General features: G+C 41.5%; 1 protein-coding gene across 1 annotated transcript; it reads right to left on the minus strand.

Moving 5' to 3' along the window:
• Window positions 1-1,661: 1,661 nt before the first annotated feature.
• cdk8 (cyclin dependent kinase 8) lies at window positions 1,662-24,318 on the minus strand. Its single transcript, XM_064331823.1, has 13 exons — window positions 23,855-24,318; window positions 15,212-15,287; window positions 12,990-13,100; window positions 12,693-12,833; window positions 12,369-12,426; window positions 12,150-12,281; window positions 11,224-11,367; window positions 9,495-9,564; window positions 6,488-6,560; window positions 6,228-6,325; window positions 3,950-4,028; window positions 3,538-3,696; window positions 1,662-2,510 (listed from the first exon to the last, which is right to left on the minus strand). Exons 1-13 carry the CDS (start codon window positions 23,980-23,982, stop codon window positions 2,385-2,387), a joined length of 1,395 nt encoding a protein of 464 aa, XP_064187893.1. The 5' UTR covers window positions 23,983-24,318; the 3' UTR covers window positions 1,662-2,384.
• Window positions 24,319-25,993: the final 1,675 nt, after the last annotated feature.

Below are 25,993 nucleotides of genomic sequence, written 5' to 3' on the forward strand. Positions count from 1 at the left end.
TTAATTTGAGCCTACACGTACAATGATCAACCATTGGGTAATTTTGTAAAATTGGGGGGATTTTTTCAGTTTGATTATTCACTGTGGCCGCAGGAAAACAGGACTTTTTGCCATCTTACCTCCAACATCCCTGATCATAGAGTCACCTAGGATTAAAGGGCCATATTGACAAAGAATTTGCAGCGCTTTTATAGGCGCTAGCAAGACAAATAGCATTTTTTCTATATTTACTAAGGTGCTGCACCGAAGGTTTGTACTGGTAAAATGAGAGAAATGTGGCATCCCTAAAATTTGCGTTTTAATTTGGGTTAATGCATATGTATTTTAGGGCGTTATGGTGGTAGACCGCAAGAATATGGGAGGAGTGAATGGAAATGTATGCATATGACCTGCTACAGGTGATTTATCATGGCTCATGGCCAGCAATGGTAATTGCATGTTTTTTAACATCTGCAAAAAGCGGGTGTTAACCTCTTTACAGCACAAAATCAACATTAATAAGAGGAGAGTTGCCATAAATTTTCTGATTTTGCTAATTTATTCAGAAGATATTTAGCCTAGCACTGTGAAATTCACACAGCTTTGACACGTCAGCAGTCATACTACTACAACAATTAAAACCAAAGGTCGATATGGCTATGTCCTTTACTCTTTGCATGACTGACAGGGAGACTCAGAGACCGCATAATTGTAACAAGCGGTTATATTTATGCAGATGAGGAAATCATTTTTTGGTCACCGAGCATTCAATTCTTACTAGAATTCACTCCAAAAACCATATTAACTTTGAAAGGACAGATAACTTTTTTAAACGATGTATGATTTCATTTATTGCAAATAAAAATAAACCCTTATATCTGAAAACTACTTCAACAGTTTTTTTACATAGCTTGCTCAAAGTTTTCTGGAAGTATTTCCCGCAAAGGTCATCACATTGCTATGCTCCTTTTGGAGGACTAAATTGCGCCTGGTCACTGTTTAAAACAAATAATTTAGACAAGCCTTAACTTGAGACACCCATCACTTGCCCTTATTATATATATCATCTCCTTATTCATTTTACATCTCAGTGGAACCTCCAATTTCTGGTGCATCTAATCCAGGAACCAGGAGTGAGATTCAGACTTCCTGGGAAGATTAAAATTGGTTAAAATAAAAAATATTTAGTTCTCATCTGTCAGAAAGACTTACATTGTCATCAAATTAGTTATTAAAATGAATCAAATATTTTATATATTATATATATTTTTTTATATATATTTTATATATTTTATATATTTCAAATATTATATATATATATATATATATATAATGAAACCCTGAACCACTGTATTTACTATTTCTCTATTATAATTATAATCACATTTTGGTTTTTTTAATTAATTTTTTCTTTCTGACTGTTAAGTTGTTATACTGAACTATCAAGTCTTAGCTCTGGCGATACAATTCAAGAGACCATTTTGTTATTTTGTTCCTGGAGGTAAGCAGATTGCCCTTGTGTGTCAGCATAGAGGGAAATGCATCTCATTCTTTCACACACACAGTCAAGAGACGGACACACTCAGACTTAATCTTACACTCTCTCGCCACATACATACTCACACACACACACACAAATGCACACTTGCTCAAACACAACACCAAACCACATATACCTCCAATTCCGTGAACTGACCATTTCAATTTTTATTGTCAGGATACTTGCTTCATCCATGTAAAACATTTCAGTACAGTACAATGCATGGTATATCTGGGTTTCCTGTGGTTGTTTCTGTGGCTCTATGGCTAGGCCAATAGTGGCACTCCTAACAAAAGAGTGCAGTACTCAGTAATCACCCAGTAATATCAACTCCAACAGGGACTGAGTGCTGTCATCCATACAGGTAGAGGGACAGGGACTCCATCACTGTTGCCCACAAGATAGCAGCTTCATTCTCCATAATGCCGAGGGGCTGAAACAAATTAAACAGGGTGGGGGAGTAGAAGAGGGGGAGGGGTGGGGCAGTAAGTTCAGCTGGAGCAGAGTCCTGGGGGTTGCCCAATCAGGTGTTGTTTTGGACCAATCCAGGGAACCAACAGAGAGTCACCTTGAGGGAAGCAATCTTCAGTACATTTTGTGACGTTTAAAATTTCAAGTACCAGTTACAAGGGTTGATTTAGTCATAGTCCCTGGGACAACGGAACTTTCCCAGCACTCCTTCTCTCTTTATTTTACTTTTACTATTTCTCCTCCTTTTTTCTAGTTCTAAAATCCCTGTGATAAGGATCAACATTACAGGGCGGGTTTTCTTGCAGAAGGGGCATGCCGTCCTAGCCCCACCCCACCCTCAAGGGAGCAGATCCTTCTCATTATTCCTGGGTGCTGTGTCCTGGTGGAAAGGGCCTCAATATCTGTGTGTCTGATGGGAGAACTGTGGGGGCTGCTGGGAGGTAGACGAGTACACCATGCTGCTCTGGGGCAGTGCTGTGCTTGGTCCGGGGTTCTGGTAGGCAGCATGTGGATTGGAGCGCTGCAACAGAGAGAGCAACCAATCAGGACTTGGTAACCAAACCAATGGATGAATAAGCACGTAGAAACCAACTAGCCAATTATGCCAGGAATAATACATGATGAGGTGGTCAGCTATCGAGAAATAATGACCAACGTGGGGGCAAAGAATCGCAAGGTGAATAATTTGACAAATAATCAATAAAAAATATATAGAAAAGTGATTTTATTCGTTCAAACAAATTGAAATGAATATAAAACGAATTTTCAATTGTGTCCTCATAGACAATATAGGACTACCTGGTAGAATTGGCTAATGGGGTATTTGAGTCAGATACGAGGCAAGTTAGCAATAGTAACAGACTCTTCTTGACGTGGATGACATAACACTAACTGGAACAGCTATACACAGAACCGCTGCATTGATAGCAGAAAGATTACTTTTTTTTCCTGTTTTTGCTCAGTCTCTGTATTTTTGGCTAACAGCCACTCTCCTCACACCATCAGTGTCATCAATATTTATTTCTGCCTCGGCATCTGATTCAGCCTCACACCTCATTACATCGCTAACACTTGATTTTGCTTCATCATTGTAAATCTTTGTATGACTTTGTACAACTTCATATGACTGGGCTGTAGCTAACGTTACCTAACGTTACCTAACTGAATATACTGTATAGCTAGTATAGTCAGACAGTAGCCTAATAACTGTAATAACATTTAGATTCAGTTTGCAACACAAGCATGCATACGGCAGACTTATTGATTTTCTAAAAGTGACAATAGTCAAATTGACCACAGTGGCACTTCTTTCTGCAGAATGATATGAAATGAGTTCCATGTTAAAGCACTCCATTACCCATAGCAGCCGTCATTATACTGAAATATTTGACCGCAGAATGCCTGAAATGACCAATTAGAATCGTGCATTCAACAATGCTGTGTAATAATGAATGATAGAACTGGTCAACCTGACATACGAAACTGTAGCGTGGACAAGAATGTGTGTGTGAGTGATTGTGTGTATGAGTATGTGTGTTTGCCCAAACCTGGTAGTCTGAGGTCATGATGAGGCCACTTGAGGTAGTGGTGGGAGGAACCACTCGCACCTTCTTCAGGGGTGGGCCTTGGGCGTGGCTGTTGTCAGGGTTCCCTGTATGCCCTGCCCCATTGGTGTGGTTGTTCCCTGCCTGCTGCTGCTGGTTCTTCTTCAAGGGAGTAAGCATGAACATTCATCAACAGCCCAATGTAGAAACGCAAATACAAAGACACTGGAACACACACATGCACATGCACATGCACATGCATACAAACACTAACTCACTCGCACACTTGTGCACACACACATTCACAGTTCTCAGCTTGTAAACATGGATACAAAAGCACAGGCACACACCTAAATGCGCACATGCAAGCACACACATAAAAATCCATACTCATGCACAAACATACGACTCTTACTTTGTCTGCTTTCTCCTCTGGCTCCTCTTCTGTCAGGAACTCACGCTTAGGATATGGTATCTGACAGCCCGCAAAGACACTATGCAGAAAGGCAAAGGAGGAGGGGGTTAATTCAGATTGTATTTGTCTGTTCTTTCGTATTTAAGTGTTTGGAATGTATTAGTCAAATCAATTCAAATAAACCTTTATTTATACAGCAGCTTTACTGCAACTTTGCAATCCACAGTGATTCACAAAAATTAAGACAAGTGGAAAGATCAATAACAACAGTGTAAAAGAAATGTTGGTAGAACAAAAATTCTAATAAAAAATTAAATGTATAATAAAAACACCCTCACGCTAGCCTAAAAGGTTTTAAATGTCAACCAATTGTGATGCCCTCATACCCTCAGGCAGAGTTTTCCAAAGGCAAGGACAATAAACACTGAGGCTGCCTTCCCATATTTCTTGGTTCTGGCCTTTGGCACAACAAAAAGGCCACTGCCAGTGAACTGGGGGATCTGCTAGGAACATACTCACAGGTTGCAAATTAAAGGAAAAACCTGCATAAATGAGTGGAGAAGCATAACGAATGCAGATGCTTCCATACAGGTGTACTGCATGATACAATTAAGCAATTAACATTCTATCATGCTCTGTGGCACGTATAAAAATGCTGAGCAGGCCCAGTTGACCTCGATTTTGGATCACGATGACAAGAAGAAACGATCTAAGTAACTTTGAAAGACGGTTCATTATTGGGGCATGGATGACTAAAGTGACATCTGCATTTGGGAAAGACATCAGTAAATAGGCATGGAAATTGTGATTGAAAGCACACATTCGATGACCGTGATGTTCGTGCATTAGTGAGATATGTAAGGAAAAACAGAAGAGCAACCCTTCCTCAGGTGACTGAGAATGTCAATGCAGGGCTTGATCAGACTGTGTCAGCAAGAACAGTCTGTCGACAACTACATAGAAATGGATATTATAGTAGGGTTGCAGTGTATAAAACCCTCATTACAAAGATGAAAGAACATTCGAGAGTTCAGTGGTGCGAAAACCATAGGCACTGGTCTACAGAGATGTGGACAAAAAGAGATATGGTCAGATAAGTCATCCTTCACCATATTCTTGAAGTGAGTGAATGCATCTGTGGCATACACCAAGAGAGTGGTACAGGCCTGAAGGCATAACCCCTACAGTGAGGGAGTCCGGTGGCTGTTATGCTGTGGGAGGTATTTTCCTTTCCACTTGTCCATATAAAGGAAAGGGATTGCAAATCAATACGTTATTCTGCGTGATCACCTTTATCTTATGATGAAACATTTCTATCCTGATGGGAGTGGTCTCTTCCGGGATGACAATGCCCCCATCCATAGGGCACGAGGGGTCACTGAATGGTTTAATAAGCATGAAAATGATCTGAATCATATGCTATGGCCTTCACAGTCACCAGATCTCAACCCAATTGAACACCTATGGAAGATTCTGGACCGACGTGTTCAACAGGGCTCTCCACCACCATCATCAAAACAGCAAATGAGGGAATATCTTTTAGAATAATTGTGTTCCATCCCACCAGTAGAGTTCCAGAGACTTGTGGAATCTATGCCAAGGCATATTTAAGCTGTTCAGGCAGCTTATGTTGGCCCAGCACCTTACCAAGACACTTTATGTTGGTTTTTCCTTTAATTTGTTACCCGTCTGTACCACAAAAGCATATCTGATATGTAGTCAGGTGAGCTGAGCTCATTGAGTGAAGACTCTTACAATCCATTTTAAACCTAACAGGCATTACGTATGTATTGTTGTGTCATGCTGCTGTACACTAATGGCGTAGTACTGCATGAACATGCTGTACATTTATGGTGTAATAATGCATTGATGTGATGTATGCTTATGGTGTTTCAAAGCATTGATTTGCTGCATGCGTATGGTGTAATAACGTGTTGATATTGCTGTACGTTTAAGGTAGTGGTTCCCAAAGTAGGGGGTGCAGAGAGACAACATGGGGGCATGGTAAGGGAAGGGGGAAAAAAAGGCAATTTAAAACCAAAAGAAAATTGCATCCAAGCAGAACCAAAATTTCCTATTACCAAAGGGGGGCCTGACTGAATAAGTTTGGGAAGCACAAGTTTAAGGTATGTTAATGTGTGAACGTGCTGCACTCCTAAGGCAAAATAATGTATCAATTTGTTGTATGCTTCCGTTGTAGCAATGTGTTGATGTGCTGCATGATTATGGTGAGGTGCTGTGGTGCAGTGTGGTGGTGTGTCAGGCAGCCGGTACTCACTCAGAAGTGGGGAGTGGTTCCTCCAGAAAGTAGGGGTCCTGCATGGCCTGCTCTGATGTGATCCTGCGAATGGGGTCCATGGTGAGCAGCTTCTGCAGCTGGGACAATATTCACATAACATCATCATAACATCACTGCATTAAATACACATTCTTGGAAGAGGACAGGCATGTAATTGGTAAGAAGCAATTGGGATGTTTATTAGTATAGTTTATTAAGTATAAGTCCAGTTAATGCTGGTGTTTGGTGTGGAAACTCACCAGGTGGAATGCTTTGCTGTCTGGTTTGACTTTGTGTTTCTCCATGTACTTTGTGAGGCTGCAGTTGGTGTACCTGATGGGAACATTTAAAAACCCTGCAGAATGAGTCTCTCTCTCTCACATGCACACAAAGCATGCGTGTGCGCGCAGGCACGCACACAGAAAAACACACAAACAAAAACACTGGGGAGGGGGCAGTTTCTCCTGTATACTTGGACAATGGTTACTAGCAGCCACACCACCATGTCGTATTTTTGAATTTTCATGTAAAACTGCTAATGCTACGCAGGGCAGGGCTTGGGTAGAAATTGTATGTATTGGTAGCCAGGTACAATGAAGTTCTTACAGGAAGAGGTGTTGGCAGAGAAAAAGGAGGCACACTTCCCTCTGGATTAAAGAAAAAGAAAAATCCAGTGCAGTTATGGGCATTGTGCTGGACTCTGCCTTGTGCCCTGATGTTGGACCACTACTTGTTTTATGCCATCTCCTACCATGCCACTTCCAATCTCCCTCCTCTGAAAACTAGCTATACATCACTGCTACTGTATGTATCTATCTGCATTCCTTCCAGCAGTTAGAGCCGCACATACTATTCTCCAGCCCAAGAACCAGCACTATCAATGTTTGTCTGTTAACCTAGAAATATTACAATTGTGAGAAAAACCATAAGACAACCATAAGTTAAAACATTATTACTGATGTTTAAAACTTAACTTGACATCACCGCTTGCATTAAAAGTAGACCCTGGAATGGGACATAAAACCAAAATGAGCAGGGTGACTACATCACAGATTGCTATAAACCATTGGTAACCGAAAGCTGTGAATCACCCCTTTCGCATTTCACTCTGTGGCAGCAGTAAAAGACCCGGCGTAACGTTATCTATGATTTTCGTCATTTCTTGTAAAATATTATTATTCTTGAGAACTTCTGAGAATGGCTAAGGCATATATTTGCAGATTGACATAGCTGATACTGATTTCTAGACCAAGTCAGAAGAGGAGAACGACAGCATTGATTCTCTCTCTTTATCTTTATCTACTGAACACAGATAAGATTTCTTCGTCGATCTGCATGTGTTACTACTCAAAATATTTTGGTTATATACGTTATTTTTGAAATTGAGTGAGTTTAAATAGGTTTAAAATGCAGATATTTCACACTATAACGTAAGCATTCGTTGGTAGCTTCAGCAGGGTTTGTGTTTCATGTACCGCATGTGATGTGATCTGGAACATTGCCAGAACGTGGTGGACGATTTAATATTGTCCCATCCCCATACAAGAAAACATTACATACTGTACAGAGTACAGAAAAACATACGAGAGTTAATGATTACACATTTAGTTACTATAAGGGGCTCCATTTTTCACAAGCAATTTTGAAATACAGTATTTTCAACAATTTTAAATTTATTCATTTATCCATCCATCCATTTTCTAACTGCTTGAACCAGATCAGGGACATGGCACCAAGGCAAGCAGAGCAGCCCAGACGTCCCTCTCCCCGGCAACTTCCACCCACCCATCCCGGTGGATCCTAAAACAATCCCAGGCCAGCCAGGGGATATAATCGCTCCAGTGTGCCCTAGGTCTGCCCCTGGTTCTCTCCATCTGCCGCCGTGCCCACTGCACCTCCAAAGGCGCCCAGGAGGCATCCTTCTCAGATGCCCGAACCACCTCAACTGACTCCTTTCAACGCAGAGGAGCAGCAGCTCTACTTTGAGATCCTCCCAGACAACTGAGCTCCTCACTCTGGCAAGAAGATTAAGCCCTGACACCCTATGGAGGAACCCCATTTCAGCTGCTTGTATTTGCAATCTCACTCTTTCAGTCACTACCCATAGCTGGGGGACGGGTATAACGGAAGATTTGCCTTTCGGCTCAGCTCCTTCACCACCACCGTTCGATACAACGCCCGTATTACTGCGGCCACTGCACCTAGACAGTGGTCAATCTCAGAATTCCTTTTTCTCCTCTCTCGTTAATAAGATGCCGAGATACTTGAACTCCTCCACATGGGGTAGTTGCTCCCCCTTACTAGAAGCCATGGCCAGACTTGGAGGTGCTGATCCTCATCCCAACCACGTCACACTCAGCTGCAAACCGTTCAAGTGCGCATCGAAGGTCACAGTATGATTGGGCTAAGAGGACGACATCATCCACAAACAACTGAGATGTCCCCGAACTGGACACACTCCATACCTCGGCTGTGCCTTGAAATTCTGTCCATGAATACCACAAACTGGAGGGGAGACAAAGCGCACCCTTGGCGGAGTCCGACACCCACTTTGAACGAACTTTACTTAATGCCGAGAATGCAAACACAGCTTTCGCTCCGTGTATACAGGGACCGACTGGAACACAACAGCGACCCTGGCACTCCACACTCCTGCAGCACCTACCACATGACACCCCAGGGCAAACAGTCATATGCCTTCTCCAAATCCACAAAAAACACGTAGACTGAATAGGCAAACTCCCATGCCCCCTCAAATATCTGTGAGAGGGTAAAAAGCTGGTCTGCTGTACCGTGGCCTGGACGAAACCCGCTTTGTTCCTCCTGTATCTGCAGTACAACTATTGGTCATGGCCTCCTTTCCAGCACCTTGGCATAGACTTTCCCAGGGAGGCTGAGGAATGCGATTCTCCCATAACACACTCTCCTGTCTTTATTTATTGTTATTTTTATTCTTTAAATCAGTCCAAAATGGACAAATCAGCTTTTTAGCCCTCAAAAAATATCGGCAACAGCCTTAAAAAATCCATATTGGTCAACCTCTACTAATCATCCTCCATAAATCTGATATGCAACACAATCTCTTGCATTTTTACCCTCTTTGATTCTGTTGGTTAACTGCAAATAAGATTAGAGTCCTCAATTGACCCATCAGGTTAAATAAATAAAATTAGAACCAGGAGGACATTGACCAGGATTAGGAACAGGATCAAGATTAAAAATCCCCTCCTCCAAATCCACTGTTCAGCACTGTAGCAAGAGACCTACGTGTTTCTCCTGAAATCTTTCATCAGGGTTGAGTGCTCTGGCATCTTCTTTATGTCCTCCCAGTCTTTATCTAATATACAAAAAGGGAATGAGGAAAAGAGTGAGGGAGTGAGGAGAAAAGGGGGACAGAGAGAAAAACGAAAGAAAGAAAAGACTGGAAAGAAACACTGGAACATGAAAGACTTCATCTACACCTGTAAAACATCTATGGGGTGATTAATGCCTTCATTAAAATTTTCATTTGGAAAGAAGATCTGATTGTGGAAGGTGATCATTTGCGAACATGCATACACGAAAAGACGACACACTCATTTGACATGAAGACTTTCAGAAAACAGTATATAGAAACTGGAGAGGGTAGGAGGGGCCAGGCAGTGAAGTCAAGGACATAATGGGAAACAGCCTCTATTGCACATGTTAAGTGGAAAAGTGCTTTCTGCCCATTGAACTGATTTTACAACCTAAGAAAACCTCATTGGACAATTTTTTGTAATCATAAATTTCACACAATAAAATGTCCAGAGTTCAACTCCTGAGTCCACTCTTGACTTAACACTGAATATTTTACTGTGCATTATGTGTAGCGGTTTAAAACACCTTGTAACCTCAATGGCCATGTTCATTCAGACGCTGGTGTCAAACAGTAACATTAAGTATTTATTGCTTTAATCTGTCATTGATTCAAGGTGCAGCAAGCTAACCAGATCTAACTGAAGACATTAGGGGGATAATTAGCAAGAAAATGTTTTTGTTATTATTGTTGGTTGTTATTCACTAGCTAGACATTAGACAGCTGACTATCTTACAGAGCTAGGTTACTGCAAAAAAAATTTTTATTCAGACTGGAAAATGATAACTCGAAACACAACATTAAACCCAGTCAACATTTAACAAATACAACTGTCTGTCAAAAAATAGGTGACGCCCACAAGTGGCCAATTGTGGGACGCGGGAGCGGTGTCAGGCTAATCTAAGCTAACTTATCTAGCAAACAAACTTAGCCAACAAACTTAGCGTAACTTAGCAGTTGACACTAGCTAAAAGTTACTGCAGCAGCCATTACACTGTGCAAGAGGGACAAAATGACCTAATTCACGTGATGTGTCATGTTAGCCAGTGAGAGAAAAAACTATTTGGAAAAAGCACCGTTTTGAGAAGTTCTGTGGCAATAGCAACCAGGGTCAGGGTAAAGCTATCCTACTGAGCACCAGTAATGTTAGCAAAACTGCAGATAACAAGCTAATGTTAGCTAACCAAAAGTAGATTTGCCAGAAAAAAATCTACATTTTCATATGAAATGTAACTATCATTAATCGAGTTTCAAAATACCATCACCAAAAGTTTTACTTTGTCTTCAGTCTGATATTTCTTTCACTTTTATGGGGAGCTCCAATGTTTTGCACTCAAAGCACAGTCATGTACAGAACAGGCTTACTTCCAGGGCTGCACAGCTTAGGTTGGCTGAGTTTCTACTTTCCTGTCTTGTCTATGATCTTCATTCCACATGAGTAATTAAACTGTACACGTCTTCCTTAAGCAGGAGCAATTGACGTGTGAAAGTCTTCATATGAAATGAGTATGTTTTCATTCCATGTGTGCATGTTTCCAGAGCAAACCCTCATTCTGAAAGCATGCATTCACTCCAAATGTGAATCCTAATAAAGGCATCCATCACCCCCATACTATCTTTGATTACACCTGTCAATGAACTTGGCTCTGATGGCCATACCTGCAGGAAATCCCATGACATTGAATATGCGGTCCAGCTGGTCATGGTGGTAAGGATTGCTGGTCTTTATGTCCTCCTGTCGACAGTGGAATATGGGCTCAGATGTCAGGAGCTCCGCAAAAATACAGCCAATCGCCCAGATATCTGCGGACAAAGAGTTTGATTTTTTTTTTTTAAACAAAAAAAAAACGTTTTGTACTTTAACAAAATAGAGGACATCTGATTAGGGATGAGTATGTGTACTGGATTGATAAAAATACATCGTATTATTGGATTCTAAAGACTTTCCAAAAATACACTGGCAGGTATTTTTTACATAGTCTTTAAAAACTGGAGAAATACCAGAGGACTGCAAGCAAGGTAATATAATACCAATATACAAGAAAGGGGACCGTACTGCTCCAGGAAACTACAGGCCTGTCAGTTTAACTAGCATCCCATGTAAAATACTGGAATCTATCATTAGAGACAAGTTGGAATTGTTTCTTGAAAATACCAGCATCCTAAGGGATAGACAGCATGTTTTTTGCAAGGGAAGGTCATGCCTGACAAACCTTTTGGTATGCTTCCAAGTGTTATGACTATAACAAAGCTTATGATATTATACACTTAGATTTCCAAAAAGCATTCAATAATGCACCATAAAAAACAAATGAGCAAAGAAGTCAGTAGGTATTGCAGGATGTGTGTAGGCATTGTGGGATTCAGAATTCGCTTTGGATTTGGCTGAATCTTGAAGCACTGGATTTGGTATCTGAACGAAACCTAAGACTGAAGATTCGGTGCATCCCTACTTCCAACATACATATCCTCCCATTCTTTCAAAACCCCAAAACCCTACCTCAAGTACAACTCCCCATACACACACACACACACACTCAATGGTCTAAACATATCTCTGACATTTCCCCCATCACTCCACTCACCGATGGCTTTGGTGTAGTGTCTGGCACCCAGCAGCAGCTCTGGGGCTCTGTACCAGAAGGTCACCACCACAGGGTCCAGGTCTGCTAATGGCTTCAGTGGCGAGTTAAAGAGCCGAGCAAAGCCCATGTCCGCTGCAGAAGAAACAGAAAGTCAGCACAGAGAGACAGGACAGAATTGTACAGGGGAAGAACGGGAGTAGTGTGGTTATGGTTGAGTACCTATCTTGACACGCCCCCTCTCTGGCCCTTCCCCCATTACTAGAATGTTGGCAGGTTTCTATGGAGAAAAATAACATGTACAACATGTTACAGCAGTTACTCATCTCACAAAATCACACACAGACAGCATCTGGTACACACAAAATCACACACAGACAGTATCTTACACACAAATATATATGCATGCATACACACACAACCAGACAGACACAAACACATACACACACACACACACACACACACAGGTTCCTGTTAGTGAGGGTGTGTGTGGCATTCCTCACTCACACTGTGACCGTGAGCACAACATGAGGTAGCATGTCTTACTAGGTCACGGTGCAGGACCCAGTTGGCATGCAGGTAATGGATGCCATCCAGGATTTGGTACAGCAGAGATTTCACCATCCCCCTTGGGAGCTGCAGGGGCTTCTTATTGGCCTTGGAGGCTCTGTGGAATTTTATAATATGCTGCAGAGACAAGCATGACACAGTCAGGATTCAGTGTGTGTGTGTGTGTGTCTGTGTGTTTTTCTGTCTGTGTGTATGTGTAGTGTACAGGGTGTCAGCGTATGCAAGCATGCGCATGTATGTGTGAACAGCGTACATTGTATGTATGCGTCTCACCCATAGATCGTGTTCAGCGTAATCGAACAGCAGCCACACCTTGCGGTCAGCATGTGACAGAAAAACCTTCTGCAGTGAGATCACATTTGGATGTTTCAATTCCCGTAGCAGCTGAAACAAAAAACATAAATTTAATATCCATACTACAGATGCGGTATCCCAACCATATAGAAGTACACCCAATACGCATCAACATTATTTGGATTAATGTTAGCTAGCATTTAGCAAGCATCAGCATTCACCCTACTAACGTTAGCTCAGATAGCTGATGAAAACTCTTCACTTTTCTCTTTACATAAATTCTGATTAAAAAAAGAAGGCTAGAGGAGGAGGAGGGATAAACTGTGCCACATATAGGTTGCCATAACATTACCATTATAGTAACAGATACGGTTAACAGTTAGGCCGACTTTAACTGAAATTGAGGAAAATCATTGTGTTTAGAAATGAGGGCATTTTGGATATCAGGCACCAATGACTTTAAAGCACTTAACTCATGTCTAGAATTTATATGACATTATATTATCCTCCAAATAATTCTGATAACATTTTTTCTGTAACCGAGACCATTACTGCAAAAATTGTTTTAGTTTGGGAACCTTTTGCATTCTGGTAATTTTCTCTCTCGGTCGCCAGTACAACTTGACAGGAAAAGTGCCGTACAGATTTAATTTTCATCTGGAGATACAGCCAAAGTAAAAATAAATTAATAAATAAAATTGCCCTAAACTGTGGGAAACACTGCGACAAGTAGGTTAAGCTTGACTGAAGTGGCTGAATGAAGATTTTCTAATGAGAAGGGTAGTGTAGCATTCACAGGAGTGCTCTGGTTCCCACACAGTGGCAGCGATCCCTTTAGCTTTTCAAAACATGCTTCAACAGTTGAATATAACCAAGGAGATGGTGATTAGGGATAATGCATGTCACATGAAAAAGGCTCTGGAGGTGTGTGGGGTTGCTACCAAGCGCTGCATGGCACACAGCTTGTCGTGAACAAGGGTGTATCGTGCCAACGAACCATCTCCGACTGCATGTCTAACAAGAGAAAGATAGTTGAGAAATTCTAAAACTGGTGAATCCCTAAACCGTATTGTTTTTAAGTCACTCTGTTGTAGATTCTGCCGCATGCATTGGGTCACCGTCCAGTTGGAACATAAATCTTAACCTAAATGCAGATCTTGTGCACACTGAAACAGGTTCTCAAGGATTTGCTTGTATCTGGCTTGGTGGCAACAAGCTTCCCAGTTCTCTCTGCTGAAAAGCAACCGCATAGCATGATGCTGCCTTCACCATGCCTGTAGGGTGCTATGTGGGTGGTGGGCCGAGCTTAGGTTATGCCAAATATAGCGCTTTGCTTTCAGATCAAAGAACTCAACTTTAGTCTCATCAGACCACAAAATCGTCTTCCAGAAGGTCTCAGGGTCTGTCACAAGGCTTCTGGCAAACTCCAGCACGTGAATTAGGCCTAATGTTGGAATTTCCCAGAAGTGACTTCTCCATCTAGTCACTCTCTCAAAGAAGCCAAATCTATGAAGTGCTTAAGAGATTGGGGATCTCTGGGCAGTTTCTCCCATTTCAGCCAATGAGCCTTGCAGCGCTGCAATTGTCAGTGTTGCGGTTGATCTCTTGGTGGCTTCTCTAACAATTGCCCTTTTCATCCCATTGCTCAGTTTTGATAGGATGGACTGATCTTGATAGTGTCTGGATTGTGCCACACCTTCTCCATTTTGATACAACGGACTTTGTTGTGCTCGAAGGATGGGTCAAAGCTTTATTAATCTCATTACAGCTTTCTCCAGCTTTCTGCCTTATAAAAACTGGCCTCAAAGTTCCATGAACCGATTCTTGATCTTTATGACAGTGTGACTAATCTGATCTGCTATTTCAGCTGACCTCCAAAGTCAGTGATATTTATTTTGAAATCATACAACTGAACACAGGTGGATTTGAAACCAACAGATGGACCTCATTAAAACCCAATATACATTTTCAGGTCTTTCTTTGTAATATAAATTGAAGACATCTAACACTATTTCATCTTGACATTATATAATTGTTTATATAGGAGTAGAAAAATACCATTTTTATATTCTCTCATTTAACTTGGCTACACACGTAAAGAGAAATAATCAATGGGGCATGAAAACTTTCCGAAAGCACTGTACACATGCAAAAATGTGAACATACACAAACACACATTCACACAAGAAACACACACTCACTGCGATTTCTCTGCAGGCTGACATTGAGATGCCTGTCCCTTCAATCTGTTTCAGAGCGTAGTCCTTATTATCCTTCCTGTTTAACAAAGAGGGAAAGCAATCAAATATACAATGCATTACATTTATGTGGCAGACGCTTTTATCCAAAGTGGCGTACAATAAGTTCATACCGAAGGTCATTGAAACAACTACAAAACACAAGTCCGATTAGGTACAATACTCATTATGTAACAGTAAGCGTAGGCTAGGCCAGAGAGTAATGTTAAGTCAAAATAGGAGGCATGACAACAAGCTACAACATCAGAATAACGATACAACTGCAATATAAGGGCTGGATGGAGATACATGTAACATGAAAGTGGTACATGAGATATATGTGTAACATGAAAACGCTACAGGAACAAAGTGGTAGGATATAAGTGATAAGAGTGATCCTAGATTGGGAGTGTCCTGCAAAATGGTGAGTGTTAGTCCAGGTATAGTCTGAAGAGATGAATCTTCAGACCATATCAGAAGATGGACAATGAATACAAACAATTCACGTGTGGTTAAAGTGCAGATTCATAACTTTTATTAAAGGCTATGTTTATACATTTAAGCCGCTTTTCCACCACATGGTACCGGCTCAACTCGACTCGACTCTACTCGCTTTTGGTACCAGGTACTTAGTTTTCCACTGCAGATAGTACCCCCGTCAATGTAGCTGGTCGTCATAGCGACGCCACGTGAAACTGCCGTGACATCACCTTCAACGCAACACACAAAGGAACAATGGAGGATATCGAAGGGATGGTGTTCTTGATTCTCGGTATGTGGCTGTTTGTCACAGCAAGGAGACTAATTTTGTTTCAGAAGAGGCTGAAGGCAGCAAGACAAAAGACTGCTGAAAAAAACAGGAGAGTTTGGGAAATCCTACATCAGAGCTCAGACGACGAGACGACGAGACGACTCTGGTTGCTCAAAGGCGTCGATTCTAGCGACGATTCCCTCTGACCAATCAGTGGTCTGCAGTGTTTTCACGTCACCTTTTGGTATCGCCTCAGCTCCTGTGGAACCTTGACAGAGGTGATACCAAAAAAGTACCAGGTACCAGGTATTATCCACAACTTTTGCCCGATGGAAAACCAAAAAAGTCGAGTAGAGTTCAGTTGAGCCAGCACCATGCGGTGGAAAAGTGGCTTTAGAAATGTAGAAATTACAGGACTTTTTATACATAAACCCCCTGCAAACACCATAATGTTTGGGACAAATGGCATCACAGGTATTTCTGATCAATCAGGTGTATTAAATTGCTTCTTTAGTACTGCTATAAGAACACTTTTAGTATCTAGTCTTGATTCTAGGCTTTTGATAGCCTTTGAAGTCTATTATTGGCATTGGTCAACATAAGGACCAGAGTTGTGTAAATGAAAGTCACAGAAGGCATTATAAGGCAGAGAAATAAGAAAACAAAAACAGTACAAGACATAGACCAGGCTTACCAAAATCAACTGTTCATTAAGAAGAAAGAGACCACTGGTGAGCTCAGTAATCACAAAAGGGCCTGGTAGGCCAAGGAAGTCCTCTACAATTGATCACTGAAGAATTCTCACCATAAAGAAGGAAAACGCAAAAAACACCGGACCAATAGATCACAAACACTCTTCATGAGGCAGGTATGGATGTTTCATTGGCTAATGTCCGCAGAGGACTTCATGAACAGAACTCCAGTGGCTACACTGAAAGATGCAAACCACTAGTTAACCACAAAAACAGGAAGACCAGTACCTAAAAGAGCCAGCAGAGTTCTGTAAAAGGGTGTTGTGGACAGATGAGACCAAGATTCACATGCTTCTGAGTGACGACAAGAGCAAAGTGTGATGTAACTGCTGATAGCAGCCACAGTATTCAGAAGAATCTTATCTGCAAATGACTCCGAACGCATTGGACAGTGCTCCATCTCACAGAAATACAGTGACCCCAAACATATTGCGAAAGCAACAAAGGAGTTTTTCATTGCCTAAAACTGGAAGATTCTTGATTCATCAAAATATGTATTTATTTGGCAAAACATTAAGTGTCACAAATATTCACACCCGTTTCACTTTATGCACCCTCCCTTTGCACAAGGTCATCTTCAGTAGTGTTTTATGAGATTAGTGAACATACTGGGGGGAGGAATCCTTCACCATCCCTCCATACAGAATCTTTCATTCACATCCTTCAAAATACAAAATTTCAATCAGGTTCAAATTTAGAGATACAGATGGCCATTGTTTAACAGTGATGTGGTGTTCAGTAACCATTTTTTGGTTTATTGAGAAATATTAGCAAAAGCAGCTATATGAAAGAAACCATACAGGGAATGAGTAATTTGCTCAAGAAAGTAATCTGCTCATTTACACCAACAAAGCTGCGCAGGCGGGGCATGAGAGACGGCCCACTGTGCAAGCTCTGGAGAGGGAATAGCATCATGGAGCAGGGGTAAAACGGCACTCACCCAAGGGAGATACAGTTGCCATCATGAGAAAGCCCTCATGGCACTCTTCAACACCCTGGAGCAGGAGAGATGCAAAAAGCACCAGACCCCCGGGAATCCAACACCAACAATCATATTTGTCAAAGAGGGACAGAAGCCATCAACTACAAAAAGAACCAGGAATAACTTGCCGCAAAAATGCTCACAAATTGGATATGAAGGTGGACCTGGGGGAAGAAAAGCTGCAGTTTCCTTTGGGTAGTTTAAACAGGGCAGGAAAATTAACCTGATATAGTTCCATGGGAAGATGTCCCTGCAGCCTGATCATGGTCGCAGGGACAAGTGTTAGCAGGTATGGCTGTTCACAGTTGAGATTATGACTGCAGAGGATTCGACCCTATTTTAAGGATTAATTGTCCGCTAGGACACACCTCATCTGAATTTGATCCTCTGTGACACTACAACACTTAATATGCATATAAATTCAAACCAGTAGCGAAACTTCTCCTCCGTAGTTTCTGACTGTGTCTGTACTCCATTAACGCCAACTGTATGATCATGCAGTCACTCCCGTGAACAAGCACTGCCCAATTCACCACCACGTTGCCTGAACGTAGCCTAACCAGTTTATTTTTTAAACGAAGCAGAAGATGCAGCGACATTATTGCTGTTTCGATTTGAATTTCTTTTTTACATTAAAATGCAGTGTTTTTTCTGCACAGAGAATTCCAAGGTGGCTTACTTGACAAAAATGTGACTGTATGAACAATAAAGCCCTTTTCAAAAGCATTGCGCATACTGCTTTACTATCATTTGAATATGCAGAAGAACTTCAGAGTGGCACTGTAGCTTACTAATAAACCTCGGGGACAAAGTGATGACGAGGAAGCAGGCTTCTGTGCTGCCATAAAGCTCAGTGAAGCTAGTGACAGTAATATGGCTGGGTGTTTGTCACGGAAGTCAGGCACACCAGGAGTATGGTATTTTTTAATATATCGGTCAATGTTTTTTGATTGAAATGTCTTGAACTCACAAGGCCTGAATATACTGCCACCGTCATATTCACTAGAGGAAATATATCTACCGCAAGTGTACATTGACATTGTTAAGGATGTGTATAGTGGCTTGCAGTCCATACAGTCAATTTTTTGATTGTCATCAATCAGTGGTTAAAGTGGCTGTGTCTATGTGCGCTTCCCAATGCGATTTCCCCCAACTCTGGACAGGGGCACGCAGATGATGTTCAGTTAGCCTCCCATGAAGAGAGAGTAATAAAGAGCATGCTCTCAAACTGACTCTTTTCTTGAGTGGTCAGATTTGGAGGTGAAGGGCTCTAAGTGTGTTGTATTGCATGAGAGGAGTGTGGACAACCGTTGGTAACCCTGAAAATCTGATAAAAACCCTGTGTTCACTGTAGCATCAAATCATATTTGTGTATATTCTCTTCATGAGACATACACATACCTTGAAAATAAGTTTAATATAGCCAGTGAATGGAAGGAGCAGGTTAATGACATCATATCCGAGTTGGCAGCATATGATTGATTTTTCCCCATTACCACTGATTATGAAGTTAGCAGCAATAAGACAGGTGGCTCTGCATAAAATTCAACACCTTTTCTCTAATGTTCATATTCCATGCAACATACTAAACAAGCTAACAAATAAAACAGCATGTTTAGTGAGGAAATGTTTTGGCCTAAACACTCGAGACATTATTTTTCATGCTAAACGAGAGGGAGGGTTGAGAGTGCCAAATGTAGAATGGATCTACACTGCAACAAGGCGCTCCCCTTTTGGATGCTGAGCAGTGACCTTCAAACTGTCAGAAAGCTTACTAGAGCCTCATTCTTTCGTGATATGAAGCACCACAATGTTCCTGTAGTTAGCGAATCTGACCCAGGATTTCCGGGCTTCCTGGAGAAATTCCAATGGCAAGATGGATCCACACGCTGCTGGCTTTGGGGCCTGGTCAGATTGGCCTGACCTAAATGACCTCTGTGTTCAGACAGGAGTTACTCTGAAGTGGGTACACGCTGACTCTGGTACTGTTGCAGTTACAGAGGGCATTATAACTGCGTAAGAACAACTGTTGAGTACTGGGACTCAGAGCACCGATTAACATCTCCTAATGCCCGGAGGCTCCTTGTGGACTTACAACGACTCAAACAACAACACTGGACTGGTTTACATTTACATTTCAATCTGCCTTTAACATCCATGGTCTTTCTTTACTGATCTGTCTTTACTGAAACAGTATGCCTGCTCTTCTTCAATTAAGCAAAATAAATCGCCTTGAGACCTTTACAGCATACGGGTTTCAGTGAGTGTAGCAGAGACAGGCTGACCAGATGTCCAACATTATTTGAAAACGTGTCCTCCGATTAGTCATTTGGTTAATTTTTAAGGTTTTTAAAAATAAAAAAATAAAAAACCCACATACTACTAATTGGTGATACGCGACCAGCAATAGGTTTACATAGAGGTTTGCAACATTCTATTTAACAAATCCACGCACACACCCTCACACAAACACGTGACCTCTTCTTTGGCTCATGACCAACCTTCCCACAAAATCCTGTGCAAATCTGTGCAGGTACCAAGGAGGTTAAAAAATAACGTAGTAAAAATAATGCCGAAATTAGATAGCGGCATCTCATCCAATCAGCAGTGTCAATACTGTGTCTGCGCACAGGTGTGGTTCGACTTCAGTATTTTTGGACGAGCAGACCAAACTACAGAGACCAACAGACCCACAGAGACCAACAGACCCACAGAGTGGTTTATGCTAGCTGCTGCTGGCAGCTAAAAAAAAAAAAAAAAAAAACTTTAAATCTACAAAAAACCGGCAAATAAAATCCACCACCAATGCATTAAGCCCATCGCCAATTCCCAATGTGTTCGTCCAATTGCCCAACCCTAAGTATGGAGCTATACCAGCTACATCATCCTTCTCTCTTCTTAATCATCACAGAACTAGTGCTAATGATACTAAAAGCTGAACACACGGACGGCATTCCAATGAAAAAGTGCAGCATTGTGGAACACCCCAGGCAAGACTAACAGTACCTTTAGAGCAAGGGTAATAAGATGGTTGAATAACTGCTGGAACATGAATTTGTTTCCACTATTCCCTATTTTCATGAGACAGTTCGCAGAGGTACAGTGATATGGTGCTGAACAGCAAGATCAGCATTTCTGTCTCCAAAGCACAAAAACTACCAAACACTGAAAAATGTGACAAAAACAATGAACACCCAACACCATAAATATACGGACACTAAATCTAAATGGCATAAAAATGCTGATAATATATAACCAACATATAAACAAGATAAAGAAGCTAACCAACTTAGAAAATAATCGACAAAGTCTAAACATTAAGACACATGCACAGAACATTTAACATACAGAGACGTATCTAAACCAAGAAAAACTAAGTTCCAAAAACACAATCAATAACAGCAATAACCTAGTATCCAACACAAGAAACACAAACAACATGACTTATCAGACTGACAAAATCTGAACAATGCAAAAAAAATTACATGAAGAAAATGCAATGCACAAGTAGCCTAACTTTAACAAGAGCAACACAATCAATTTTGCTATGTAACATTAATAGTACAAGTTCTACCTCAGCTACTGGTACACTAGACTACCATTAAGCAAGTTAAGGTAAGTTAACAAATGTTTGCTAGCCTGTTGAACGTAAGCAAAAAAAAAGCTCTTTCGCAGATACATATAGGCTAACTCATTCCATGTTCAGCAGGGGTTCCCAAACTCGGTCCTGGGGGCCCCCTGGTTATGCTGGTTTTCATTCCAAGTTCCAACTTGTCACAATCCCAGAATTTTAACAAACTGTTACTTTTGCTTAATTAGGTACTTTCATATTCCACATACTAAGCCACATTACATCAGAAATAGCAACAGTAAGCATTCCATACTTAATAAAAATCCCATGTTCATATGGTAGGCTACTTATTGTGTTATATTGCAAACAACTGCATAAAAAGAAAAAAAAACTTCAAACTTCAAATTAAAGACTGAGGTGAATCAAAGGGCACCTAAGTGGTGAAAGGGTGGACACCTGGTCACTAAAATAAACTATTTGGAAGAAAAAGAAGAATTCAAAGACAAAAGGCAATTGACTGAGTCAAGCCTGCATTAAGTTAATAATTTCAAGAAAAAGTACATGCATACATTATACATGCATTCAACAACCTAATTAGAAGCGTATCGGTTTACCGCTTTCATGTTATCAAAAAAAGTGACCTCTTCATGTAACTGCTTGCAATGTAGCACAATATCAACACAGGAATTTTATTATTTGTGGAATGCAAAGGTATTTCAGACCAAATATGGTTTAAGAGGGTTGATAATCCCAATAAAGAGGAAAAGCACCTAATTGAGGAAAAATTAGCAGCTAGTTAAAATTATGAGATTGCGATTGTGGTTGGAATGAAAACCAGCATACACAGCAGGACCCCAGGACCGGGTTTGGGAATCGCTGATCTCTGGCCAGTTACAAGCACGCCATACTGCAGAAACATATGCCCCTATTATTTAGAGCTAGTGCTGTATATACTCTGCTATCGACATCACATTTTTTATTAAAAAATAATTTAATCTAGGCCCAGTTATGTAGGCCAACACCTCAATCTACATCCATTGCCATTTCTTCTCCATTTAGTCCACATCCTCTAGAGCAGTGGTCTCCAACCCTGGTCCTGGAGAGCTACAGCATCTGCTGGTTTTGGTTTTCACCTTAAAATCAGCACCCAGTTGAGACCCAAGACACTAGGTGAGTTGAGTTAACTGTGTAATCAACTGCTCTAATTGATTCATGAAGTGCAGAGTCACCATGAAAACCAGCAGACCCTGTAGCTCTCCAGGACCAGGGTTGGAGACCACTGCTCTAGAGTATGTCCTGAGTCAGTTATACTCAACGAGGAGGAGGTACATCTGTCTATAGCAGGTCCTAGCGCATGCAGGTACACCCACACCCTGTAGAGAGGCCCTGCACGTTGCAATCCAGAACTCAGTTAATAGCAACAACCACCACCACATATAGCATATATCTTCATGAAATGGGTCTACAGAACAGCATGTAGGTGTTCATGTCGGTGATTCCAAAACTATGTCCTGGGGACCCACTGTGCATCCGTTACACCCAAATGCTTGATCAATAAAGACAGTTTAAAATGTATCTCCAAGTGTCTTCTATAATTTCCCCCAAAACTTAGTTTTACATAATGCAGGTTTGGCGTGTCATTTTCTTAGTTTTTAAACTCTTTCATTGTCATTGGTTTAGCTTAAGTAATTGAGTGTCCACTCTTTCAGCAAGGAGTGCCCAAATGCTCCTGCCAGCCTGTAATTGAATTGCTTAAAAATGTAATCACTTTCTACAGGGCTCGTTCCTCATATAGCACATTATAGAGAAAGAAAACATTAGCTGATTATACTGATTCATTGTCCCTAGATGGGACCATGGAACATTTATTCATAGTGAGCACAGCTAGTTCTCATATAGCATGGCCTTAACGAGAGCATGTAGTATTAACTTTCAAATTAACAACAATTATCAGCTTGCTACAATTCGGAGCTAGCTGTAATGGTTGGAATGAAAACCAGCATAACAATGGGTCCATCGAGCCAAGTTTGGGAACCACAAATTTATGCACCATGTAAAGCTTGACAAGTAGGGGCGTGAGTTTATGGCATTATTTTGTTTTTACTTCGTCACACCATTGTGATTAAACCCCTTTCCTGTTATAGCTGGGTCTTGGCAGCAACTGCATCGTAGTTTGTGCCGCGCGACCACCACGGCGTCCCGAGACCGCGACTCCGTGCTTCGCAAAGGACAAACAACAGCGAAGCGAGCTCTCAAGCCTGCTTCTACACGGAATTCAACTGCCATCGCGCAGCAGCTAGACTGATGTCAGCGACACAGGCAGCTTTGTCATGCTCTTCAAGAGCAGAGGCCGGGACACGGCGTAATGCCGTTTAGAATTCCCATCGAATTTCGACCTGTGGTCATTATACTGTGCTCGGTCATTTAGTTACCTCTGATAATACAAGATGGAGAGAATGCGGTCATAAGTGACGTGCAAATGTAGCTTATTTAGTTTTATTAGGGATCATATGAGGGTTCGAAGGCCGTAGCTAGCTTGCTATGAACTCACCCGTCTTTTCTCTTGGCTTTGTACACATGACCGTAGGTCCCTCTCCCAACTTTGCAGCCCTCGTATTCAAACAAGTCTTCCACCCGTTCCCTCTCTCCGGTCAGCTTCACTTTAAAATCATAATCCATTTTCACTGTTGTTTTTTTATATATTTATATTTTCTTTCTTTTCAAAGCTCCGCTTGGGAGGACATTAGACAGCCCTGCGTAGGTGCTATGCGCTGCCGGCCCTCGCGTCGCTTCCACCTCAGCCTAGAGTCCACATTTACTGCCGTAGTTAGTCGATGTCGGAGAGAAGCACAGTTGTTTGTCGTCGGTAAGAGACCGGGTGGGAACTAGACGTCTTCCCTCTTTCAACCCTGCACCTCCACAACTGCGCCTCACTCCCTCTCTCTGCCGGTGTCTCACCAGAGAGATAAGCATCCGCGTACGGCAGTGTCGTAAAGCGTCGCACAACTGGTGTACAGTCCGCACCATAGACGGTCCGTACAAAACACCCTGCACTGAAACCATAGAGCGTAGGCTACATAGCAACTGCAGAGGCAGAACGAGCCAGAAGTTGCAGTAACCAGACTAGTTAGGTAAAAACACAAGAGATTCATGTATTGCTGCTAAAATTAGCTGATGTGGCGAATGTAAATTCGTATCATATATGTTTTCTTATACAATTTTATTAGAAGCAGTTACACCAAGTACATTCTGCGTTAAAATTTCCATATAGCTGGCTGTCATGCGAGCTCAGGAGTGAAACTGAAATAATCCGATTTTGTGTGGATCTTGTAGTCTAATTTACTGTAAAACATCTGTTCTATTTTGAACAGGACAGCGCTGCCACCACCTTCGGTAAACCAATATGGTCCTGGTCCTTGTGTGAGAGGCTGGCTAGTTACCACACAAGACATTATGCAAACACAACTTTACATTTTTTGCAAGACTTTCATTTAGCAAGGGCAAAGATAACAGACCAACTTTGGAGGCTGCTATTTGAATTAAATGGAAATGATGTCCCGTGTTGATCACTACAAACAAACGGCTAGATAATCGAAGTTCACAGCAATACAGGGAAACATGCGAATTCATAGCGCTAGGAGGCGACACTACAGCATTGATTTGCACCCTTACAATCTATGGTTGCTCCGCATACCAGCAGACTACACTACCCACATACCCCCAAAACCGGAAAACACCAAGGAACGACAGCGTCCAATCTACGTAGACCAGGGGACCAGAGATTGCCATTCTCCGTGAAGCTCTTAAACTCCAGTGGTTACTCGAGGTATTGCATTTAGAAAGCCTCTGGTGCCAAAAAGCACATTTCCAAAATGAAGTCCATTCAAAACTACTTATTTACCCTGGCCAAATTAAAGTTATGCAAAACCACTGTTACATTACATTACAGGCATTTAGCAGACGCTCTTATCCAGAGCAACTTGCATTGCATCCAATTAAACAGCTGGATATATACTGGAGAAATGCAGGTTAAGTACCTTGCTCAAGGGTACAACGGCAGTGTCTTACCAGGGAATAAAACCTGCGCCCTTTAGGTTACAATTGGTTTTTTTATTTTTTATTTTTTACTAATGAAGCATGTTAACATTTAACGGTGAACATGACTGTCCATTGCATCCATGTATCCAGACACCTGTCCATAACCCGACTTCACCAGAGATGCAGTGGTACAACAATGTAGCTTTACTGCCATGTGCAGGACTTATCATAAATTCTGGCAGTGCATTTAAATGAATTTGCTGTGGCTGTGCCTATTTACATAACTAGCCTTGTAAATACTATGCTCAACTGGAAAAGTGGCCACGCAGAATTTTGCAACACTGACGGTAATTTGTGGCATACTTAGTAAATATGGCCCTAAGTGTCAAGTTTACACATTTAGCATGTACCAAATCACCTGGCCAAATCGCGTTCAATGCCATCGATGGCATGAAAGAAGCCAAATGATTTGGTGCGTGTGCAAATGTGTGAACTCACCCAAATTGACGGCTGATAACATGTCCTAAAAAAGTGAATGTCAGATATACAGACTGTATAGCAGTTAATCACTTTGGTGAGTCAAAAAAGGCAATGCACTAATGTATGTAATTTCAATGGATTTAGTACCATTGTAGTGGCTGTGAGATCCAAA

Source organism: Anguilla rostrata, chromosome 4 (genome assembly GCF_018555375.3).
Source record: "Anguilla rostrata isolate EN2019 chromosome 4, ASM1855537v3, whole genome shotgun sequence".
Taxonomy (NCBI): domain Eukaryota; kingdom Metazoa; phylum Chordata; class Actinopteri; order Anguilliformes; family Anguillidae; genus Anguilla; species Anguilla rostrata.